The 20402-nt window shown below is 37.4% G+C and overlaps 2 protein-coding genes across 2 annotated transcripts; both read left to right on the forward strand.

Moving 5' to 3' along the window:
* Nucleotides 1-4268, forward strand: LOC105047443 (small ribosomal subunit protein eS24z). The gene is made up of 5 exons (XM_010926366.3): nt 1-186; nt 272-313; nt 433-603; nt 3418-3504; nt 3956-4268. The coding sequence occupies exons 1-5, from the start codon at nt 115-117 to the stop codon at nt 3995-3997; spliced, it is 414 nt and encodes a 137-aa protein (XP_010924668.1). The 5' UTR covers nt 1-114; the 3' UTR covers nt 3998-4268.
* Nucleotides 4269-7532: 3264 nt separating this feature from the next.
* Nucleotides 7533-19548, forward strand: LOC105047446 (tryptophan--tRNA ligase, chloroplastic/mitochondrial). The gene is given in 17 exon segments (XM_010926369.4): nt 7533-7728; nt 7839-7991; nt 8740-8827; nt 9443-9458; nt 9461-9483; nt 10097-10186; nt 10281-10403; nt 13665-13736; nt 13955-14067; nt 14165-14186; nt 14268-14333; nt 14595-14651; nt 15335-15381; nt 18220-18301; nt 18616-18634; nt 18637-18704; nt 18995-19548. Coding segments are annotated over 17 exon segments (1248 nt in total). The 5' UTR covers nt 7533-7654; the 3' UTR covers nt 19130-19548.
* The last annotated feature ends 854 nt before the right edge of the window (nt 19549-20402 follow it).

The raw sequence follows: 20402 nt of genomic DNA on the forward strand, positions 1-20402 counted from the left end.
ATTCCTCGACTCCATGGCTAGGGTTTTGCCAGGTTCGCTTCTTCACGTTGCTCTAGTGCGGCCTCCCGCCGGCTGCTCGCGCGATCTCATCGTTGGAGCGGAGAAGAAGAAACAATGGCGGAGAAGGCGGTGACGATCAGGACTCGGAAGTTCATGACCAATCGTCTTCTCTCCCGGAGGCAATTCGTGAGCCCAGAAACCCTAGATGTCTTCTTGCTTTCTTATCTCATATATCACAAAACTTACTTCCAACTCGTTTACTTGATCTCAGGTCATCGATGTCCTTCATCCTGGAAGAGCAAATGTCTCCAAGGTACAATTTTTCTCCATTTTTTGTATTTTTCCTTCCCATTTGATAGAAATCCGGGATGATTTGGAGTTAAATCGCTTTTATTGGAGAGCTTTTCATTTTGTCGGTTGACTTTTTTGAAGGCGGAGTTGAAGGACAAGTTGGCGACGCTTTACGAGGTGAAGGATCCCAACACGATCTTTGTTTTTAAGTTCCGGACTCACTTTGGAGGAGGGAAATCTACGGGCTTTGGGCTAATTTATGACTCGGTGGAGAGCGCCAAGAAGTATGAGCCCAAGTATCGGCTTATTAGGGTAAGTAGCCATCTCAATCTCTTCTTACTTGCTGTAGTTTGATTGCATATTATGTTTGTTTATGCGGATTTGTACATTGCTTTTCATTCTGGAAGTATGGTGGGAAAGTTTGGAGTTCTTGTTGATTTTTTCGATTAAATCTTGGTTGATATCTGGATTTGAGATTGCGTGATCTCTATATGAATCTTAGTGGCGTAAATTGATGACTTCATAATTTTGAGACTTATGTTTGTCCTATCACTGAAGGAAATATAATCTCGAAGTGTTATTGGTCATTGTTGCAATTTGATTCACATCTAATTGACTCTTCTATGTTTATCTGACCGTTACTTCTGCTATTGTATCGACATTTTTGTTTTTCTGGTGCGCCTTTATTCATGAATGTAATTTCGTTGATGGCATTTACCATTGTTTTTCTGTTTTTCTTTTGAGCTGTTTTCACTGCCTTTTCTTAATTGCTGACTTGATTGGAGGCAAATTATTGGCATGTAATTGTCTGCTTGTTTATGGTTGGAATGTCTGGAATGTTCATAAATGTATCATTGTTTTAGCAAAAGCGTTATTTTTCAACATGCTACTTCACCTACTTTTGGTACAGTGCCTGCAATTTACTATCTGTCAAGCATTTATATTACGAGGCTTCTTAGTTTTAGCTATAGTGTCTTTTGCTGGGATTAGTAGGTATGTCTCTACAAATATATTAACACATTATGCCTCTTTAATGAGAAATGTTATTGTAATCACATTGTTTTCTTGAGTTATTTCTGTCCTTATTAGTGAGGTCATTGGCTGTTCTGGTTTATAGTGCACTTGGATATGGTAAGGTGAAGAGAAAAGAAGAGGAAGGAGAGTGGATAGGAGAAGAAATAAAGACAAGTCTCTTTCTCCTTGTTTGAACATATAATGGAGGGAGGAAATGAGACTAGCTCTTGTTTGGTTGGCTACTCATGAATCAATAGTGAAGAGAAGAGAAATGCCACTCTCTCTCTCTCTCTCTCTCTCAATTGTATGGGCAAAACTAGAAATAAAAAAAATTGAGGCGAAGAGTCCTCCATCTCTTCTCGCCATTTCTCTCCTTATTTTGTTCAAATGGGGAGTTTCGTCCTCTCTCTTTCTCCTCTCCAAATTTCTCAGTCAAACCATAATGCTAGAACCATCAATTGAGCACTTCATTGTTTTGATATTATCAGAGGAGTTCATTGTTGCCATGATTTATTTAAATATTGGAGTTTTTGAGAGAAATTCTATGCTGGAATGGGCATATCTATTGCTTTGTGTAGATGTGAATTAATTAAAATCAAATAAATGATAGCACTTAGGGAAATTATTTATGTAGACCAAAGCATGCCGTACTGGTCAGTATCTTGCCATAGTGGGCATACCATAGTGTACTAATACTGAACCAATATGCAATCCGTACCATACTGACATTCGGTCTACCTTGCTGTCTCGTATCATATTGACATTCAGTATGTCTTGTTGTCTCGTACCATGCCGTGTACTGATATGTAATAGGATAGTACTAGTATGGGGTCCTATACCTAAATGGTGAATCTTGATGTAAACTTTGATTATTTTTGTTCCTATCATCTTTCTCTAGTTGGTACAAAGGGAATGCCAATGAAGACATGTAATTCCAAATGGTAGGGAGAAGGAATACAGACGGCTTTGTTCCAACATGTTATAAAGTTGACATTTTGACATGCAGAGTTGACTAAAATGTGTCCATCTATGGTGCTAGAATGATACATAGATGGTCAACATCCCTGTCCTCTTCAATATTTCCTCCATTCTTGTGCTTTTCTCATCTGATATTACTCTTCTTTGAGATTGACACTTGCAAAGTAGTAAAAAAGACCTACTTTTTTTCTTTCACTTTTTTCTGCTGAATGAACTCACGTCCAGTTAAAAGTAAATCACCACTTTAACCAAGAAAAGGCAGATTGGCAAGTCTTTGTGCTTTCATCAGTGGGGTGCTAAAACTTTGTTGGCTTTTCTGTCATGAATAATCTCTTAATTTTCACAAAGTAAGATGAGAATACCATTGATCGCCAAACCTTTCTACAGAAAATTGTTTCAGGTGACAAATTATATTAGCCATGTGAAGACCTGGCTTCTGGATAGTTTGTTGTCATGCTAGCTATTTTATGTGGGTTATGAGTATCAGTTTGTGTTTTTTAGTGTAATGTTTCTTCTTGCTATAATTTGCAGACCAAGATTTGCATTGATAAGCTATGAGAAAATCTTCTAGATCTCACTGTTCATGTATAGTTCATTATCCTTTGGTAACTTAGAAAAGTCCTTGGGCATGACAAGAACAGAGATGATTGAATCATAGTCTGAAGTTAATAGTTTATCTTTTGGTGACCATGGATAAGATGTATATTATATGTAAATCTACAAGTTAGACTTGGTGTGATAATTAATTTGAAAGTTATTAACTTAATATGAGATCATGTCTGATCAGAAAATTTTTTTCAGGTCAATCAAGTAATCACTGACATGTTAGTTGTGCAAAGGGTGTGAATCAATTGGTCGTGGTTTTCATACCTTGGTTATCATTTAAGTAGTACTTGCCTAGTTCTGTTGCTTAATTGTGTTGAATTTAGTTATTAATGGGAAACCGAGGTCCCTTCTATTCTCTCACCAGTAATTGCCTGTATAAGAAGTTGATATATTCAAGGTTATTTTTTCTTATGCCACTATATGATCAGAAAAATGTTTTATACGAGCATTTTAAGACTGGTGTATATCACTCTTTCTCTCTGTTTTAATGCTTCTGATTTTAAGTTGGAAATGGTAATGTTTCGGCAGAATGGGCTTGCCACAAAGGTTGAGAAGTCAAGGAAGCAAATGAAGGAAAGGAAAAATAGAGCAAAGAAAGTCCGTGGTGTCAAGAAGGTGAGGCAGAACCCATTTGTTTTATTATTTTATAATATTTTCTCCATATGAAAAGATTTTTTAGTCTTAGAATTGTTCTCTGTGACATGTGACTCTCGATTAGATGATTACTTTCCAATTTAAACTAGATGATGTGGCGGTTTCCAAATAACCATAGATGATACTGTGAGGTGCATTTCATGATAAGACTTCCTTGAGGAGCTCCTGTTGCTTTTGTTTTAAGTAAGAGGGGGGCACTACCATTGCAATCTTAACAATCCATATGTAACTTTTCTAGTTTCTTAATCTGACACCTTAAAGAGTGCTTCTCATGCAATTTTGTTGTGAGGAATACCTCATTGAATTGTATAGCTCCAGCAGATGCTGGCCTTTTGTGTGCCTGTAATCTAAGTCTCTAAGTTGGTGACTAGATCTCTCTCTGTCAAGTGCTGATCGTTTTTGTTGTTTTCAGGCCAAGGCTGGAGATGCTGCGAAGGCTGGGAAGAAGAAGTGAATGGATTCTTCATTTGCTTTTGTTGTATTGCCATCTTGGGTCCATAACTTCCTAGAGTTTAATTTTGAGGAGATCTTTTTATTTTGTTAGTTTTGGAATTTGAGTTTGGTTTAAGTGTGTTAAGGGAGTAGTGGATTAGCAGAATTTAAACTCCACTTCGCAATGCTACTTTATTTTGAGTAACCTTTTACAGCTTTATCAGTCTAAACTTTTCTGAAGATACTATACGTATTTTGAACCAGACCAGTAAATCCAAATATTATTGTTGTTATATACTTTTCTGCAAGTTCCTGCAGCCTGTTTTCTGGAGGATACATTGCCTTGGAGAAATGGAAATTTTGCAGTCTTTTAACAAAAAACTGGGGATAGTCAGGCTCCACCGGCAGTTGGAGTTGGGGCCAATTAGATTCCTGTTTATAATCACTAGGATTGCGATGATGGTGCCCTTGGAAGCCTTTTTTTCTGTTTGATACACTTCTGAAGGCCTCATGTTTTTCTGGCCAAGTTACCGCCGTTCCAAAAAAAAAGGTTTGCTGGGTCAATCTTATGGGTAAAATGACTGACATGGTAATGTAGTGTTTCTGAAAATATTTTTTTCTTTGTTTTGGTAACGGATCACATCAATTCCTGAAAGAGAGAAATTGCGAACATGAGCTCCATAGCATCCCTATTCAGAAACTTTCCAATCTTCATGCGCATGAGCACCTAAGAGTAGGTGTTTTGAAACGTTGTCTGAGAACTCCATATAACACTAACCCATTCTGGTGTCTTCGACTTCCAGATCCGTGGTTCATTTGGCCGTTGATAACTGAGCAGCTGTTTGTATCGAAGAAGCCATATTGTCCTATACGTTCCTGCATCTGATCCAGAATTGAGTTTTGCGTATGTTCTAACTGGGCGTGTTCCTTTTCTTTCGATAGTTGTCCGTTCTTCGGTTTTGGACTGCGAGCAGAGCATCGGAAATTTTTTCCAAGAGCAATTTCAATGCCCAATAACTAGGACTCAAATAACTAATTTGCTAAACAAATAAATGCACTTCAGTGCTTGGGTATTTCCAACCTCTCAGGCCACATTGCAAAGACATTCTTCTGTCGCATATATGACAATGAATTTATATTTTTCATTACCTTAACTAGCTAAGTCACCTTTTATTAAAATGCGTGGTGGTGCTAACTAAGCCAATTTTTTTGCTTAATAAGCAACAAAAAATTCAACTTGAGAATTCTTTTTTTTTTAATTTTGACATTATAAATCTTACAGAAGCCAAATAATCATTTGGGACATGTCATGAAACTTTGGCAATTGTAACATTTAGAATAATAGAGACTAAAGAAGGTTAATAGGTATTCTACCCAAAAAAAAAAAAAAAAAGGAAGGAGGTTAATAGGTGTTATGGGAAGGGAACCTCGGTGTCCTAATCGAAGACACTAGCAAAACTTGGTCATGGCCAACTTAAGGGTCGGCTGCTAACCCATGCATCGGTCGCGATTTGTGCATCTACCGTTAATCCTTACCATCATCACCTTCAGGCATCGGACACCACTTCAAGCTTCAGACGCTGATTCTCATATCAACTGTTGACCCATGCATCTACTACCAACCCCTATCTCCAATAGTATGTGTGACAAGCCGTCGATCCACACTCCTTTCGACACTTATTTTGACTATCATATTCAAAAAGGTTGACAGTAAACTCCCGCACATTCTCTTCAAATCATGCAACCACTAAGGATCGGATAAGGCAATCATAACTACCTAATTTTGAGAAATCAAATCGGGAATCTCGGAACAATGCATCCGAAGGAGTTGGAATGGCCTCTAGCTCTTCCCTTTTATGGCTCCCACCTTGATCTATAAATAGAGATAATTAGGGGAATCCAAGGTATGTAATTTTTTTTTCTCGTGTGCTTTTTTCCATTGTTCTACAAATTTTTGAATTGAGCATTGGAGGATCTCGCTGGAGCTAATTCCAATCAGAAACTTATTTTACACGTCCGGTTGCTAACTTCTTACCAACCACTACCTAACTTCAGTCAATGCGATCCAAACTAGAGATGGCATTGGTCGGATTCGGGATGGATTTCTAATTATTCAAATCTAAACCCAAATACCCAATATACTATCCAAATCCAGTCCAAACACTATCGGAATTAAATTTTTTTTATCCAAATCCATCTCAATCATGTATCGGATAATTCAGATTTATCCAGCCTGAATCCATTTGAGTAGTATTTACTCCTTCTGTTGCCGTATGTAATTTCTACTTTTTCTCTTTATATAATATATCCATTTCATAAGCAGTATGAACAAATATAAAAACTCTCATCAACGAGCAACTCTAGCAAGTAAATGTAATGGCCAAGAAGAGTAGCAGCTCACTAATAAATAAAAGATAATAGAACAACATCGTAAGCACAACTTTATCTAATCATTTCCTTATCAACTTCTATTTATCAAGCAAACTTGAGGAAAAATATAAGTATATTCCTTTTTTTTTTTTTTTCCCGTACACACCACAAAAGTGCCCATCACTGTTAGCCAAGAATTAAAAATAATTAAAACCTATTATTTATACAACCTTAACACATCAATAAAAGTATAATTGTATAAAAAATAAAACTTGAATTATATTCACCCCAAACCAACACAAAAGAGAACAGAATAATCAATATCCGGAAGCAAAATCTCAATCAACTTAACAAAAAAGATAAAAATACTAAAAAATAATAATAAAAATGAAGCATGGATGGCAAAAATAACTAAAAATATCATCAAATAATCCATCGCTGGAGAAATAGAGGAGGCTAAAAAGACTAAAAATATCTCAAATAGAATTGGACTGATGGCTGATGGACTAATGACTAGCTATGAAAAGAATAGTGGACAGACTAATGGACTGATGGCTGGTTGACGGACTGACGACGGTGTCACTACTGACCAAAGAAGAGACGATGCAACAGTTGGTGGATAGTGGTGTAGTATGCCGATTGGCCATGTGGGACTAAGGGTCAGGAGGGTTTGATTTGCTATTTTGTGCTCTGCGCTTGTGGGACGGTGGCTGAAAGGAATAAAAAAAAGAATAAAAAGAGAATGAATGAATAAATCAGGATTTAATAACTAATAGATGATAATTAATAAAATATATTTAATTATATATATATATATATTTAAAATACTAAAATAGTTCAGATGGATTTGGATCGATTATTGGATTAGATGCATAACTATTCAGTCCACCCGGATCAAATTTAAGCATTTCGATTATATTCAAATCCGATCAAAACTCAATCAATACGTCGGCTATCTAAATCCAACAAATCAGATTGGAGCGAATATCCATGGATTTAAATTTTGTTGCCGTCTCCGGTCCAAACCGAGAATCCGCAACAACAATTGGTAACCAGTATGGTTCAATCCAGCTGTGCCATTGGATTCACCAAATTTGCCGTTTGAAGGGAAACGAACCGAGATGTCGATGGTCATCTGTCATTCCCATGCCCGTTATCGCCGTTAATTTACGGCCTCTCGGACGGTCTGAACGCGGGCCAAAGCAAACCCCATCATCTTAAATCCTCGCCTCCCTCCCCATCCGCTCCACGGGGCTCGGAGGCCTGGCCAGGGTAAAACAAGGAGGGGAAAAAAGAAACAAAAAGGGCGATGGGTCGTGCCCTTCTCTCCCACCTCCTCCTCCTCTCCAACCAAAAATCTCCTCGCCTCTGCTCTTCGATCGTGTCCGTTACCCAAAAATCTGTGTTCTTTACCAATGCTACTTTTACCTTTTCTTTCCCGCACTCACTTTCTGTCGAAATTCATCTGTTTCTCTTCTTGTCAACAAGAGCAGTTGCCACGGTCGCAACCAGTCGAGCCACTTCATACGAACGGAAGGAGCCACCCCGTCTCGTCTCCCTCTCCGCACCGGGGCCAATTTCCGATGCAACTGCACCGTTTCGGCGCCCGAAGCCGAGGCCTCTTTGAGCTCATCCAGCCCTGTGAAGTAAGCTCTCAAAGCTTTTCTTCTTTCTTTTCCGTCGTATACAATGTTCTTGATAAAACAGTAGGGTAAAGAACATCCACCTTCCTTTTTGTTTCGCATGATTGGAATGTTGCTAGGAGTATACTCATCAAAGAATTCATTTTTGCGTGCTTCGTTTGCACTAGAGATCCTGTTTCTTGAGGGGGTTTATGGCCGCGGAGCAATCAATGTGGGAATCTTGGAATTTCCTATTAATTTTAGACGTGTGAAAGAGGGCTCTTGTGTTTAGGTGAACGAGTCCAAAATTATTAGTGCTTGCTGAGTAGGAAACATGACTCCCATTTTTTTTTTTTTTTAAAAGACTCTGATAAAATGGACCGTGTGGTGGGTCTTGAGTTTCTTGAGATTTGTAAATGCATAGCACCACATTATGCGCATAAGATGCTCGTCTCTTTGCGTGAGATAGCTGTCTCTTGTCCTGTAGAGCCCAGACTGATAAGTCGCGCTCTTTTTAGCTTCTGCTTTAAGCTTTGACTCTTGCCATCTTGCAGGTCGCTCAATATTACTTCTCCCTATTTATTTCATGTTCTTGGCCCGTTTTAGTATTAGCTTCTTATTGGTTCACTTTTCCGTTTCATTTTATATGTTTCTTGATGTTTCATTTATCTTATGTGATTCTAAAGGAATTTCTCTTATGGTACATTGTATATATTATCTGAATGGTTGCTTTCTTTAAGTAACTGCATATTTTTCAACAATTCACATTCAGGAAACGAGTTGTTTCTGGGGTCCAGCCAACAGGATCAGTACACCTTGGAAATTACCTCGGGGCCATCAAAAATTGGATTTCACTTCAGGTCATTCATCCTTTTCTAGGTTGTATAATTGTATATCACATATTTTGCAAGCAATTATTGACAGTTGTGCAGAGTTAATTTAACCATGGTATAGCTTATGTCTTTATCTTTCTTACATCTCTTCCGGTAGGTTTAAAATGTTTATGTTGTCTTCATAATTGTTTAATGCCAATGGCTTGATAACTTGCCTTTTCTTTTCTTTGTTTTTTTTCCTTTTTTAATTTCATGTAAGATACTTTCACATTTCACTTACAAGACCTTCTTGATACATTAATATGATTATGTAACATGTATATGTGTGTGCATGCATTAGTCTGAACTAGTTTTTATGCTTGCTCAATTATACTGGCAAATTAATACTGCATGATGTAGCCATTAAATTGCAAGGTTGAAGCAAGAATGAAAGAGCAGGCAATAGTGTTAAGGTCAATATTTCATTATTAAATGTTTTCTATCATTTCTATATTGTGCCTTCAACTTCATGTACAGAATGATGTTTGAAATTGTTTTGTTCCTTTATGGAAGAAGAAGAAGAATCAATCTGCATCTTTACCTTCTAATATGGTCATCATTTTGATCCTTCTTTTGTTCTCTTTCTTTCTTGTCTTTTTGCAGGATACTTATGAAACACTTTTTTCATTGTAGACCTACATGCGGTAAATCTACTTGTGCCCTTTAGCTTTTTATCACCAAATGAATGAACAACTACTAGAGTTCTCCTTGAAGGCCAATTATTTTACTTTTAATTGCACTTACCACTTGCCTTTCATGTTTATGTCAAGTTCCAATGGTGGTATAACCACATCCGAGGTGCTGCATGGTCCCTAGGGGCTAGGTTGGGTGTCTAGGTAGGTGCCTAGAGGTAAGGTGACCCAAAAATAATAAATTTAAAGAAAATAAGGAGAAACATGATGAATAGTCATAATCCAAAGTATGATATATTAAACATCAAACAATAATATGTGAGTCAGTGGGAACTAACAACATGGAAGCATTTAGTACTAATTCACATCGATGCAAAACATCCAGGCAGGTGCCTAGGTGGCTGTGAGGTGGCCCTGCTGTGGCAGGTGCCTAGGCTGCCAAAATGGCAGTTTTTTAAAATGTAGAATTGACTAATGAAGCCTCTTCAGATTCAGCTGCTATTTTTCTACTTTGCTGGAAGTGGTGCTCTGCCACACACGATATTAGTTCACTTGTTGCATGCTTAATTCTCTTAAATATAGCTGATTTTCATGTTCTTTAACATTCTGAATTTGGAATATACAGATCACTTTACCTTATGATGCCTCAGAGCTTTCAAAAGCCACAAAGAAGACAGCTGCTATATATTTGGCATGTGGTGTAGACACATCAAAGGTCTAAACTATGATGTTCTCTTCCTGATTGACATTGGGTGTACTTTTAAATCTCATCTTATCAGCATGACACTAAATTGCATCTGCATATGCAGGCTTCTGTGTTTGTACAGTCTCATGTTCGTGCCCATGTGGAGCTAATGTGGCTGCTGAGTTCTGCCACGCCAATTGGTTGGCTGAACAGGATGATCCAGTTCAAAGAAAAATCTCGCAAGGCGGTGCGTTGCTGCTGTACGACAGCTTCATCACCATCACTCTTTTCTTTTCATGGTTGCTTGTTCACTGATTAATTGACCTATTCGTTCTATTATTGATTTTTCCATGTTATTATTAGCTGAACTATTAAGTATCTCCATTGTGCAAATCTTGCTTGAATTAGCGATGCATTAGCTACTCTTTGGAGCATCTAAAACAAAAAGTTATGGCCTCCTATTTGTTCTGGACATCAAGTCCATGATATACATGCTTTATGCATCATTCTTTGGGGCCTGTCTTATGGACTATATGGTCTAGGTCTTAATTGACTGGTGGCTGATGACTTATGTAGGTCAAGCAGTTACTGTGCATTCAGGGTTAGATTACCTCTTGTGCTTTGATCTACTTGCAAGTGTTGCGACTTTAAGTCTGATGGGAGTTATCTTAATTACAAGGCTTGTTTAGGAAATTGTTTGAGTTTAATTGGTGTTGTATTTGGAACATCTTGCCTTTTTCATTTTTGTTCTTTTATTCAGGATAGGGAGGAGTACTGTAATTTTAGGGATAAAGCTAATATAACTTTGCATCTTTCTACACCCAGTTGTCCAGTACTTTCTTTGATAGTGTTTTTGTGCGCTAAACTTTCAGCTGAAATATAGTTTGGGCTACTCTGAACTGCAAACAGGATAGTTTATATTCATTATTTTCTTCTGAAATTGGTAGTGGATATTGTCAGTGTTTTGAATAGATGAATGATGCCATTATGGATGTTCTACCACATTCAGTGAGGATCCAATTAGTGTGTAAGAAAGGCAAGAACACTAAACAAAGGTGTATTGAACATGATGATAAGGATGGACTTGTGAATATTGATGACTTAGGTTATGTGAATGGTCAAAAACTTGGAAGTTCAGTGCATCTAGAAGCTTGCAAGGAGTTGGATGAAGGTGACAGTACCATAAATTTGTTTCATAAAGCTACACCACAATCAACATGCTATTAGTAGGTTTGAAGATTAATTGAATTAGACCATTTAAAAATTATATTTGTGCTGGTGAGATGAAGTAACTCCTTCACATACTCCCCCCTTTGTTAGATCATACACCCTCTGCCATCTACTTGCAAACGCTTCTCGAATTGTGTCCTCCTTCCCTCTTGATAATGTTGCATCCCCCACTTCCAATCGAGTTACCTCTCACAGCTCCATGCCATCCTGGTCTCATCACCACTAATGCTTGCGGGTGCTCATTGATCTCGTTTCGAGGAGCTTGTGAAAGCCATTCCATGAGAGTTGTTCCTTGACATATTGTTGTAGCCATCCTTCAATAGTGATAAAGGTTCAAAAGCTTACGTGGTTTATGGGTGTTCTTGTTGTTAAATATTTATCTCCTCAATTGACTTGATTGTTTCTATAATGTCCGAATCAATTTGTCTGCCTTATTAGGGTCTCAACCAGTGCATTTGCATCTGTTATTTTAAGCTACTGATTGTTTTTGATGTTTGTGCAGAGGGGAGATGGAGGTGGTGGAGGGGAGACATGGGTACTGGCTGAGGGAGTGAAGATGGCGAACCCTGGAGGGGAGGAAGGGGTAGTTTTACTGGGGAGGTGGGGGGACAATGGAGGGAGGATGAAGTATAAGTGAGGGGCTGTGGAAGGGGGCAGAAGGCTGGGGCTGCATGATAAAGATGCCAATGGACCAGCACATAGGCCAGAATTTATACTGTTTTAGATGGTTATTGGGCCGGCCCTGTTGAAAATTTTAGATAGTCTCAGGTTAGGTCCAGCATGTCCCATTGGTGTCCATACTGCAGGAAGTGTCACTCTCAAATAGGTGCATGGGGCAGGGAGATGGTGCTATTGAAGGGGAAGATGGTGCCATGGTGCTATTGAAGGGGAAGATGGTGCCATGGAGCATTGTATGATTGAAGGGGAGGGGATGATGGTAGGATCTGAGAAAAGGTGGTATTCTGCCATGATCTAAGAAAAGAGAGGGAGAGTTTATGAAGTGGATCCAATGTGTTTTAATTTTATGGTCTAGGACACAAGGGGAAAAACCAAGTCCTGATAGGACTATTATAGCCCCTATTTAAGCACAGATGCATATTGGTACATGCGTTTTGGTCATTATTTCAGTCTTCATGGGAAGTATATGGTTTATGACAAAATGATGTGAGAGTTTGACTACAATTTTGGATATCTATTATATATAAACATTGGTAGAACTGAGTGAGATGGATGGGTGTTGTATTTCTTGGATTTGTGACTTATTATGAATTGAACAGGTCTAACCAGTGTTAATAGATTTGGAGACACCTGTCAACAAGCAGACTGGTGGAAGAATATCTTCAATAATAGTCTTGCAAAAGCTTCTTTTGTTTCACTAACATTTCTAAGTTAAGATTTCAGTGCAACAGTCTCACAGAGTGAAAAACCTCTCTTAAATTGACTGATAGAACTGCCATAAGTCAGTGTAAGTGAAGGGATGGAAAGCAAAATTCCAGTGACATATCTAGTACAGACATTATCTATACTCACCTTTTAGTTTCAATGTGGAAGCAAAGTGATTCGTATTGCTCCTACCTTTAACAAAGAATAGCTTGGTGCGGTAGATGGTATGTATAGGGGGGCTCATGAACGGTGAGTGAGCTGATGGTCGGGAAGCCACAACTTGCTCCTTGTACAAGGTGAAGGCCTTGGAGCTCAACAAACGATGATCAAAGTAATATCTTAGGGGCCTGGAGACTAGAAATGAAGTTGCATGCTCTGTACATGAGCTCTGTATTGTGGTATAGCTTGCAATGCTAGTCTAGATAGAGATTGAGAATATTGGAGTAAAAGAGTTGGTGAACAAAGGTTGAAAATTGATGTACATCCATTTTTAAACAAGTTTTGGAATGGTAACGGTGTGCCAATATTGTTTCCTTGTTTGATTTTTGTGAGAGATAAATTTGAAAAGAATGATGTGATTTGGTTCCTATGGGTCCATGTCACCTTTTGTTGAAGACCATTATTATATCATTGTGATATGTGACATCTTATCTCTTCTTATCTTATTCTTTATTTTGAAGTGAAGCTACATATTTTATTTCCTTTTATTTTTGAAGCTTTTATATAGGAATCTGTTGGTTATATTGGAAGTGATCTTCCAGATGTCTGAACTTATTAGTTATGATGTGGCATCTAAATCAGCTCATATGGTGCTTTGTTAGATGCGGGAAGAACTTAGGATTTCCATCTTCTAATGCATAATGATTAATTTTGGAATTTACATTTCCTTTTTTAGGGTGATGAAAATGTGGGAGTTGCGCTTCTGACATACCCTGTTCTAATGGCTTCAGATATTCTTTTGTATCAGGTAAAATGACTTTGACATCCCATGCTGACTTGAACTTGATATTCAATATCATCTGAAATGAGAATTAATTTTCATGTCCTTGAGACCTAGTTCTCTTGGTTGAGTCCAATATTGATATTTTAATCCTTCTGGAGCTTTGCAACAGAGTCAAATTGAATTTATGTGCATAAGGTATAACGTAGCAGTTACTAACAGACACGATGATGATGGTAATGCAGTCTGACTTTGTACCTGTTGGTGAGGATCAGAAACAGCATCTGGAACTGACTCGTGAACTGGCTGAGCGAGTCAATTTTCTATATGGGGGACGGAAGTGGAAGAAAAAGGGCGGGTAGGAAGGTTTTGTTTTCACATTCCAATATCTTAGAGCCGGTAATAATTATTTCTTCGTTGCACCCTAAGGCTTACAGCTTATATTCTGTGTGCAGGAAAGGTGGTGCGCTTTTTAAGGTGATTTTTTCCCTTGTTGTATGTTTTGAAGCATCAAATCAAATCAGTATAATTTTTCATGATAACAATCTTCCCATTTAGGTTCCTGAAGCCCTTATTCCACCTACAGGGGCTCGAGTCATGTCCCTAACAGATGGTCTTTCTAAGGTATGTGCAATTTTTGTTCTGATTAAATGTCAGGGATCTTCTTACAATATTATGTGGAATTATGAGCTAGTGAGATAACCAGGCTGATAATATGTAAAGTCTTCATGACTATAACCACTAAACCTATTCCCATGTTTATGGGGATCAAATTTATTGGCAAATGGTGATGAAGGACCAATTTAATATGTCATTTCTTTTCGTTATTATGGTATACTGCATATTTTCTTGCACCTACTGACCAATTTTTGGTAGTGGTTGTAGATGTCCAAGTCTGCTCCTTCAGATCAGTCTAGGATCAATCTCCTTGATCCAAAAGAAGTGAGTAGGAGTTTCATTTACTATAGGCTGATATTAGGTCTACATTGATCCTGGTTACCATGCTTCATCGTGTTGAATGTTGTTGTTTCTATATTTGCATGTTCTTGAATTAAAAAAATTCCTATTGACAAAGCAATGCAGTTGTAAACTCACAAGAATGAAAGAACATATAGACAATATGTTAATAATATATCAGATTGCTTGTCTTACCAACATGCTTTCTGGGATATTACTGCTTATATGGGAAATGCATTTGGATATTTTACAATATCCACAAAAAAAAAAAAAAAATCCCTTTTAGGTAAGCGGTGGGGATTTTGACTTTATTGTAGCTGCATTTTAATTTTTACTGCCACCAGTATATTTGTATATTGTTACTAGGGCAATTTCGTGACACTCCTTGACACTTCATACTATCAAAATATGATGCCATCATCATCACGTGCATATGAATGATTATAAGTGTTGAAGAGATTGATCTTGATTTTATCTGTATATTTTTTTATTGCCACTTTTGATTGCACTAGTTAATGATGTGTCAGACTATAGAATCTGAAGATGACAGGTGTTTGTTGATAAACTATGATGTCTATCTTAGCATTAATTCTTTCCTGTTGTTCTTCATAAATCTTCTCATTTATTCTTTTTCTGCTACTTAAAATTTTTTCATTGATGATTTTTAGGTAATTGCAAACAAGATCAAGCGCTGCAAAACTGACTCATTTCCTGGGTTTGTAACATGAATCTCTGCTCATTTTTTATGATATCTTACATGATAATTTATTAATATGATTTACTATTGGTTGAATCACTTTCCTCTTCTTTGTATCATTTACTTCTGTACAATGCAAGTTCATCTACTGCTCATCTATGTCATCTACCCTTTGGCATGGTCATGAACTGATGCACTCTTTTCATAAACACCCAGACCCAGTTTTCCATTAGTCATGTGTTTATGCATGCACAAATGATATTCATGTCCATAGGTCATTATCTTTTGACCATCAAACTGATCCTTTCTCCTAGTCGAATAGCTTCTAAGGCTGACAAGGTGCACACTTCTTAGACAACAGGCTAGAAGAAAACTGATTCATGTGTTATGATTTAATATAGGTAAAGAACATAAAGAAGTAAGCTTGAATTCCTAAGGCTTATCGAAGCATTTCACCTTGTAAATTTCTTAAAGAAAGTGAAACGAGATCTGACCTGTAACTCCAGTATTCGTGGGGTAAAGGACATGCAAGTTAGCAAATGAAATGTGCTGTAGAATGTGCCCTTTCCTCCATCTTGATGTACTTCATTACCTTTTTTCAAAAACTTTAAATTTTTTCCTTCTCATGGTGTCATATGGAACTTCCTTTTATGTGATGGTGATGATTGAAGAAAGTCATTGAATGGCAGAATGTGCCCATCCTTAGGAGAAGGGAGTGGCTGGGTTTGAGAGATTAAAGAGTCCAATTTGTAGTGCTATCAGGGAAATGATATTTGATTGTTGTGGCATCTGGATATTGTCATGTATGGAACTTAGGTAAGGATTAAGTCTCTGGAAATGTTTGGTTTGGGGGATCGGGAGTGTTTACTGGAGCTGTGTAAAATGTGATGTTAGGTGTAGTATGGAAAGTGGGACCTATATCTGTTTTTGAAGTTAATGAGGTCTTAGTACGCTCTCTTGGGTGATGTTCATAAAGTTAACAATTGTGTTGTTAATGACTGCTGGGTTGCCTTTTGCTTGGAGTATCGAATGGGTAGAAGAAGAGGCTTCTTAGATTAATATGAACCTTTTGAAGGTTGAGACTTGTGGTGCGAGGACTTCTTTAGAGTTCTCATGTGCTTTTCTTGGATGTATAGGTGCTGATATAGGGTCGAACATTGTCTGGTGAGAAGTTGTTTTATCTTGCTTTGGGCTACTTATAATTCACACCTGTTTCTAAGTGAGTAAGTTTTTGTCTTTTGCCCTTCTAGGCTCATCAGTGTTTCCTGTCCTTAATTTCCTTCCTGGCTTGTGGTGAGGAACAGTGTCCTCAAGGATGATCTTTTACAAAATCCAGATGCTTGTTTGGCTAGTCAGTGTCTCTCTTCTTATAGATGTGTGAAGACAGCAGGCTGTATATTCCTTAATTAGTGCTATCGCTCGTGCATTTGTAAATCAATTATGCTGTTTTGGGTGGTATTGGTATTGGCCTTCTCTTGATCGTTGGTAGACTCTTATACCACTCTCTCTTGAGTGTTGACTTTTTATGCTTGTTGCAACAGTTAGGAAGCGTCTATTTGAAAGACAAGCTTGTTTCTCCATTTTCATTAGGCTATTTGAATGAACAGGAATTCTTATGGATTTTACATGAGATGCGCTACTAAAGTTCTCGTGGTTCTAGAATGATAAAAGCCAAACTTGTATGGATAACTTGGGCATCCATTAAGTTGGTGTTGGTTTTTGTGGTTTTATTTTGGTGGAGTGGGGGGTATGCATGCTTTGCTATGGTTGCTCCTTGTGATGATCAGCGACCACTTAATTCTGTCATGGTGATTGTGGAAGGAGGGGCTAATGCCATCCATCTAATTTGGCTTTCTATTTCTTGAATTGGATTGTATGGGTGAGAGGTTGTTAATACATTTATCCTTTGCTTTTGCAATTTCACTTATTGCACTTGTAAAGTCCTTATTAGCTCCTTGAACTGAGTAGAATTTCTTTCACTGGAAATTAAGGTAAACAATGATTCCTTTGGCTCTTTATTTTTTGTTGTCACTACCTGTTTCGTTTTTAATACAAAATAAATAATCACTTTTACCAAGAAGTAAGAAAATTATGTTAATTGTGCATTTTGCCATAGGTGCAGAGGGCCAGGTACTTGATTATAATTAGCACAACACAGATGCTGCATGTTTTAGTTAGGGTATATGTATAAGCCAGATTAACCTCATCTCTTCCATACTGGATTCTTTTCTATGGTATGGCATTCCAAGAAGTGCTAACAGTTACCAAGGAAAAACTCCACTTATTATTCATTGACTGTTTGTTTTGAGATTGAAAAATTGATCAAAGGAATTGCAATAGGTTGGTTGTCTGCATCTCTTGCTGTTTTTGGCAATTCTTGGGGTGAGGCATATGCTACTTTAGGAACTTGTTCATAAAGCATGGTTGATATTGAGCATCAAATATTTGGAATTACAAGTGGCCTACCATTTTAGAAGTAAGCATTCATGAAATGCACTAATCTAGATAAAGGCACCCTTTTTTGTATTTTAGTTATAGCCTAGCCTATAAGCTATAAATAGTTTGTTTTTTCAATTCTGATGTGCGTGAGAGTGCAATGCCCATTTCTATTATTGGCCACGTACATGGGAAGGAGTATTATTCTGTTAACATCCAATCACCCAACTAAAGTAAATGAGCATATGCAAACACAGATTTTATCTGTTACAGGTTTTGGGAGTAGAACTTTATATGTTATCCTCAAATCTGCTAATGCCTCTATTAACTAACTTGTCTATTTAAATTTTCTTATACACATATATATTACCCTTTTATAGAAATTAAAGACTTTTTTTTTTTTGGGCTTTCAAAATTCAGCTTGGAATTTGACAATCCTGAAAGACCTGAATGCAACAACCTTCTTTCAATTTATCAGCTTATTACTGGGAGGACAAAAGAGGTAATAGTATATGCAAGTAGCGCTTCTTTAGGGGAAAAAAAAAAAAATGGATCCATGTGCACCACGCACCAACGTGCCCCCCTCCCCCCCCCCCCCAACCTCCCCCATCCCCCCCCCACCCCCCTGCCTTCCCTTTCTCCCCCTCCCTTCCTCCATCTTAATTTTCTGTGGTATTACCTGAAAACTTCATGATTTATCACAGCTTTGATCTCCATGATTTCGATAGAGAGACAGTTCATCACCTATATTTCCCATTTGAATAGCATTGACATATTGTCTAAGTTTATCTATGTTTGCATATTTTTTTGTCGCAGGAAGTTGCTCTGGAATGCCAGATATGAACTGGGGTACATTCAAAGCAAATCTTACGGATGCTTTAATTGATCATCTTCACCCAATACAGGTTTTTCTTTGGATATGGCCATATAATTCCACCTGAAACTCTTTTGGCATTTCTTTTGTTCTGGTTTATAAAGCTGAGGAAATTGGTCTTCTTAATCATCTTGACCACCATTGCACTGGCTATCCACCATTCGAAATGTTCTTTCTGATATGGACATTACATACACTGGTACACAGGTGTTGATGCATGCAATATCTTATGATCCGCAAGGGTCTTTATTATCGTACTAAATTGGTTCATTCTTTAATGAGAATTTAACCTTGACATGCCATCATTTGTCTTCTTTACAGGTGCGCTATGAGGAGATTACTTCTGATCCAGCATATTTGGATCAGATTCTCTCTGAGGGAGCTAGAAAAGCTGCTGATATAGCAGAAACTACTGTTAATAACGTCTACCAGGCAATGGGATTCTTCCAGAGATAGTGTTATTGCTGTTGCAAAAAGAATTCTTCCAAAAGTTAAATATGGAAGGCACCTTAACGTCATTTCCTGTAAGTTCGATTGACAGAAAGTAAGTTTTAGTTATCCAGGAAAATTTTCCCCGTTTTCTCTTGAGAAGTCCCTAAGTCAATTCTTTGAATTAAGAACCAGCATTAAGAGTCTCCTATATTGCTATGCGAGCAACTCTTCATATGTCTGAGGTTCTATATTTATTTTCTTTTAATTATCATGTAACTTTAGTTTTTGATGATTAGAGTGATCAAAATGGTGGAAACATTATTTGGAAGAAATAATTTCTGGGTAGTTATAACATTTATGTCTGTTGAGACTTCAGATGTAAGAAATGATTTCTGTTATATTGATTTGCAAGAATGTTCATTCATTTATTTTTGGAGTAACAAGGCATTAGTTAGATGCTTTGGATATTTAAGAAGTTTACATTCTTGCACGTATAGTAGAATCAATGAATGCATTTATGTCCATCTCCAAAATTTAACTTTCTAAATTATCTTTTCTCAAAAAAAAAAAAATCTAAATGCTCTGCATGATTAAATGCATGTTTGAAGGAAGATGGAAAAGATTGATTTATTTGTTGGTGTCATTATAATGTTTTCAGGAATATCAACATCATGACCTCACACTGCAATTATCTTCCACCATTGTTTTTACGGTAGCAAGAGAACCCTAGGGGCCAAGTACAATGGAAGAACGTATATCAACATCTTTCGCAGTGGAAGGAATGCCAAGCGTGAATTATTTGTAAAATTATGAAGGGTGAGTGAGGAATAAGATATTAGAGGAAGCAGAAAAGTTGCAATGACAGGGAGAATCAACTGAGATTGTCTGGACATGTGCGATGAACATCTTAGGAGGATTCCGTAACAAGAGGGGCTTCAATTTGTTCTGAAGTGTTGAGTAGGGCATGGGGTGGTTAAGAAAGTTTAGGGAAAGACTTGGATAAGAAAGACAAAGCTGTCTAAAAGGTCATAATTATTATTTACATCATACTAAGTACAGCAAGTATAGAAAGCTAAAAGCATTAGAAACCAATATATTTTACATATACGGATATAAGATTTCCCTCAGGAACCAAAACGTACAACTCAAATGTAACTAAAACTCCATTTTTGTTCCAGATACTTCGTATAAATACAAGAAGTGCAACATTCCCCTTTGTGTCTGGCCAACAGACACCGCTCAAAATCCTCTTTTCCTCTCATATATTATGATCTAATCTCTATATAATACACATACG

The sequence above is a fragment of the Elaeis guineensis genome, chromosome 6 (assembly GCF_000442705.2).
Source record: "Elaeis guineensis isolate ETL-2024a chromosome 6, EG11, whole genome shotgun sequence".
Lineage (NCBI taxonomy): Eukaryota > Viridiplantae > Streptophyta > Magnoliopsida > Arecales > Arecaceae > Elaeis > Elaeis guineensis.

Excerpts from the sequence above, each read along its gene's own strand:
- LOC105047443 (XM_010926366.3), top strand. The coding sequence starts at position 115 with ATGGCGGAGAAGGCGGTGACGATCAGGACTCGGAAGTTCATGACCAAT. Across the intron at positions 604-3,417 it reads CCAAGTATCGGCTTATTAGG|AATGGGCTTGCCACAAAGGT; the intron begins GTAAGTAGCCAT and ends ATGTTTCGGCAG. Across the intron at positions 3,505-3,955 it reads AAGTCCGTGGTGTCAAGAAG|GCCAAGGCTGGAGATGCTGC; the intron begins GTGAGGCAGAAC and ends TGTTGTTTTCAG.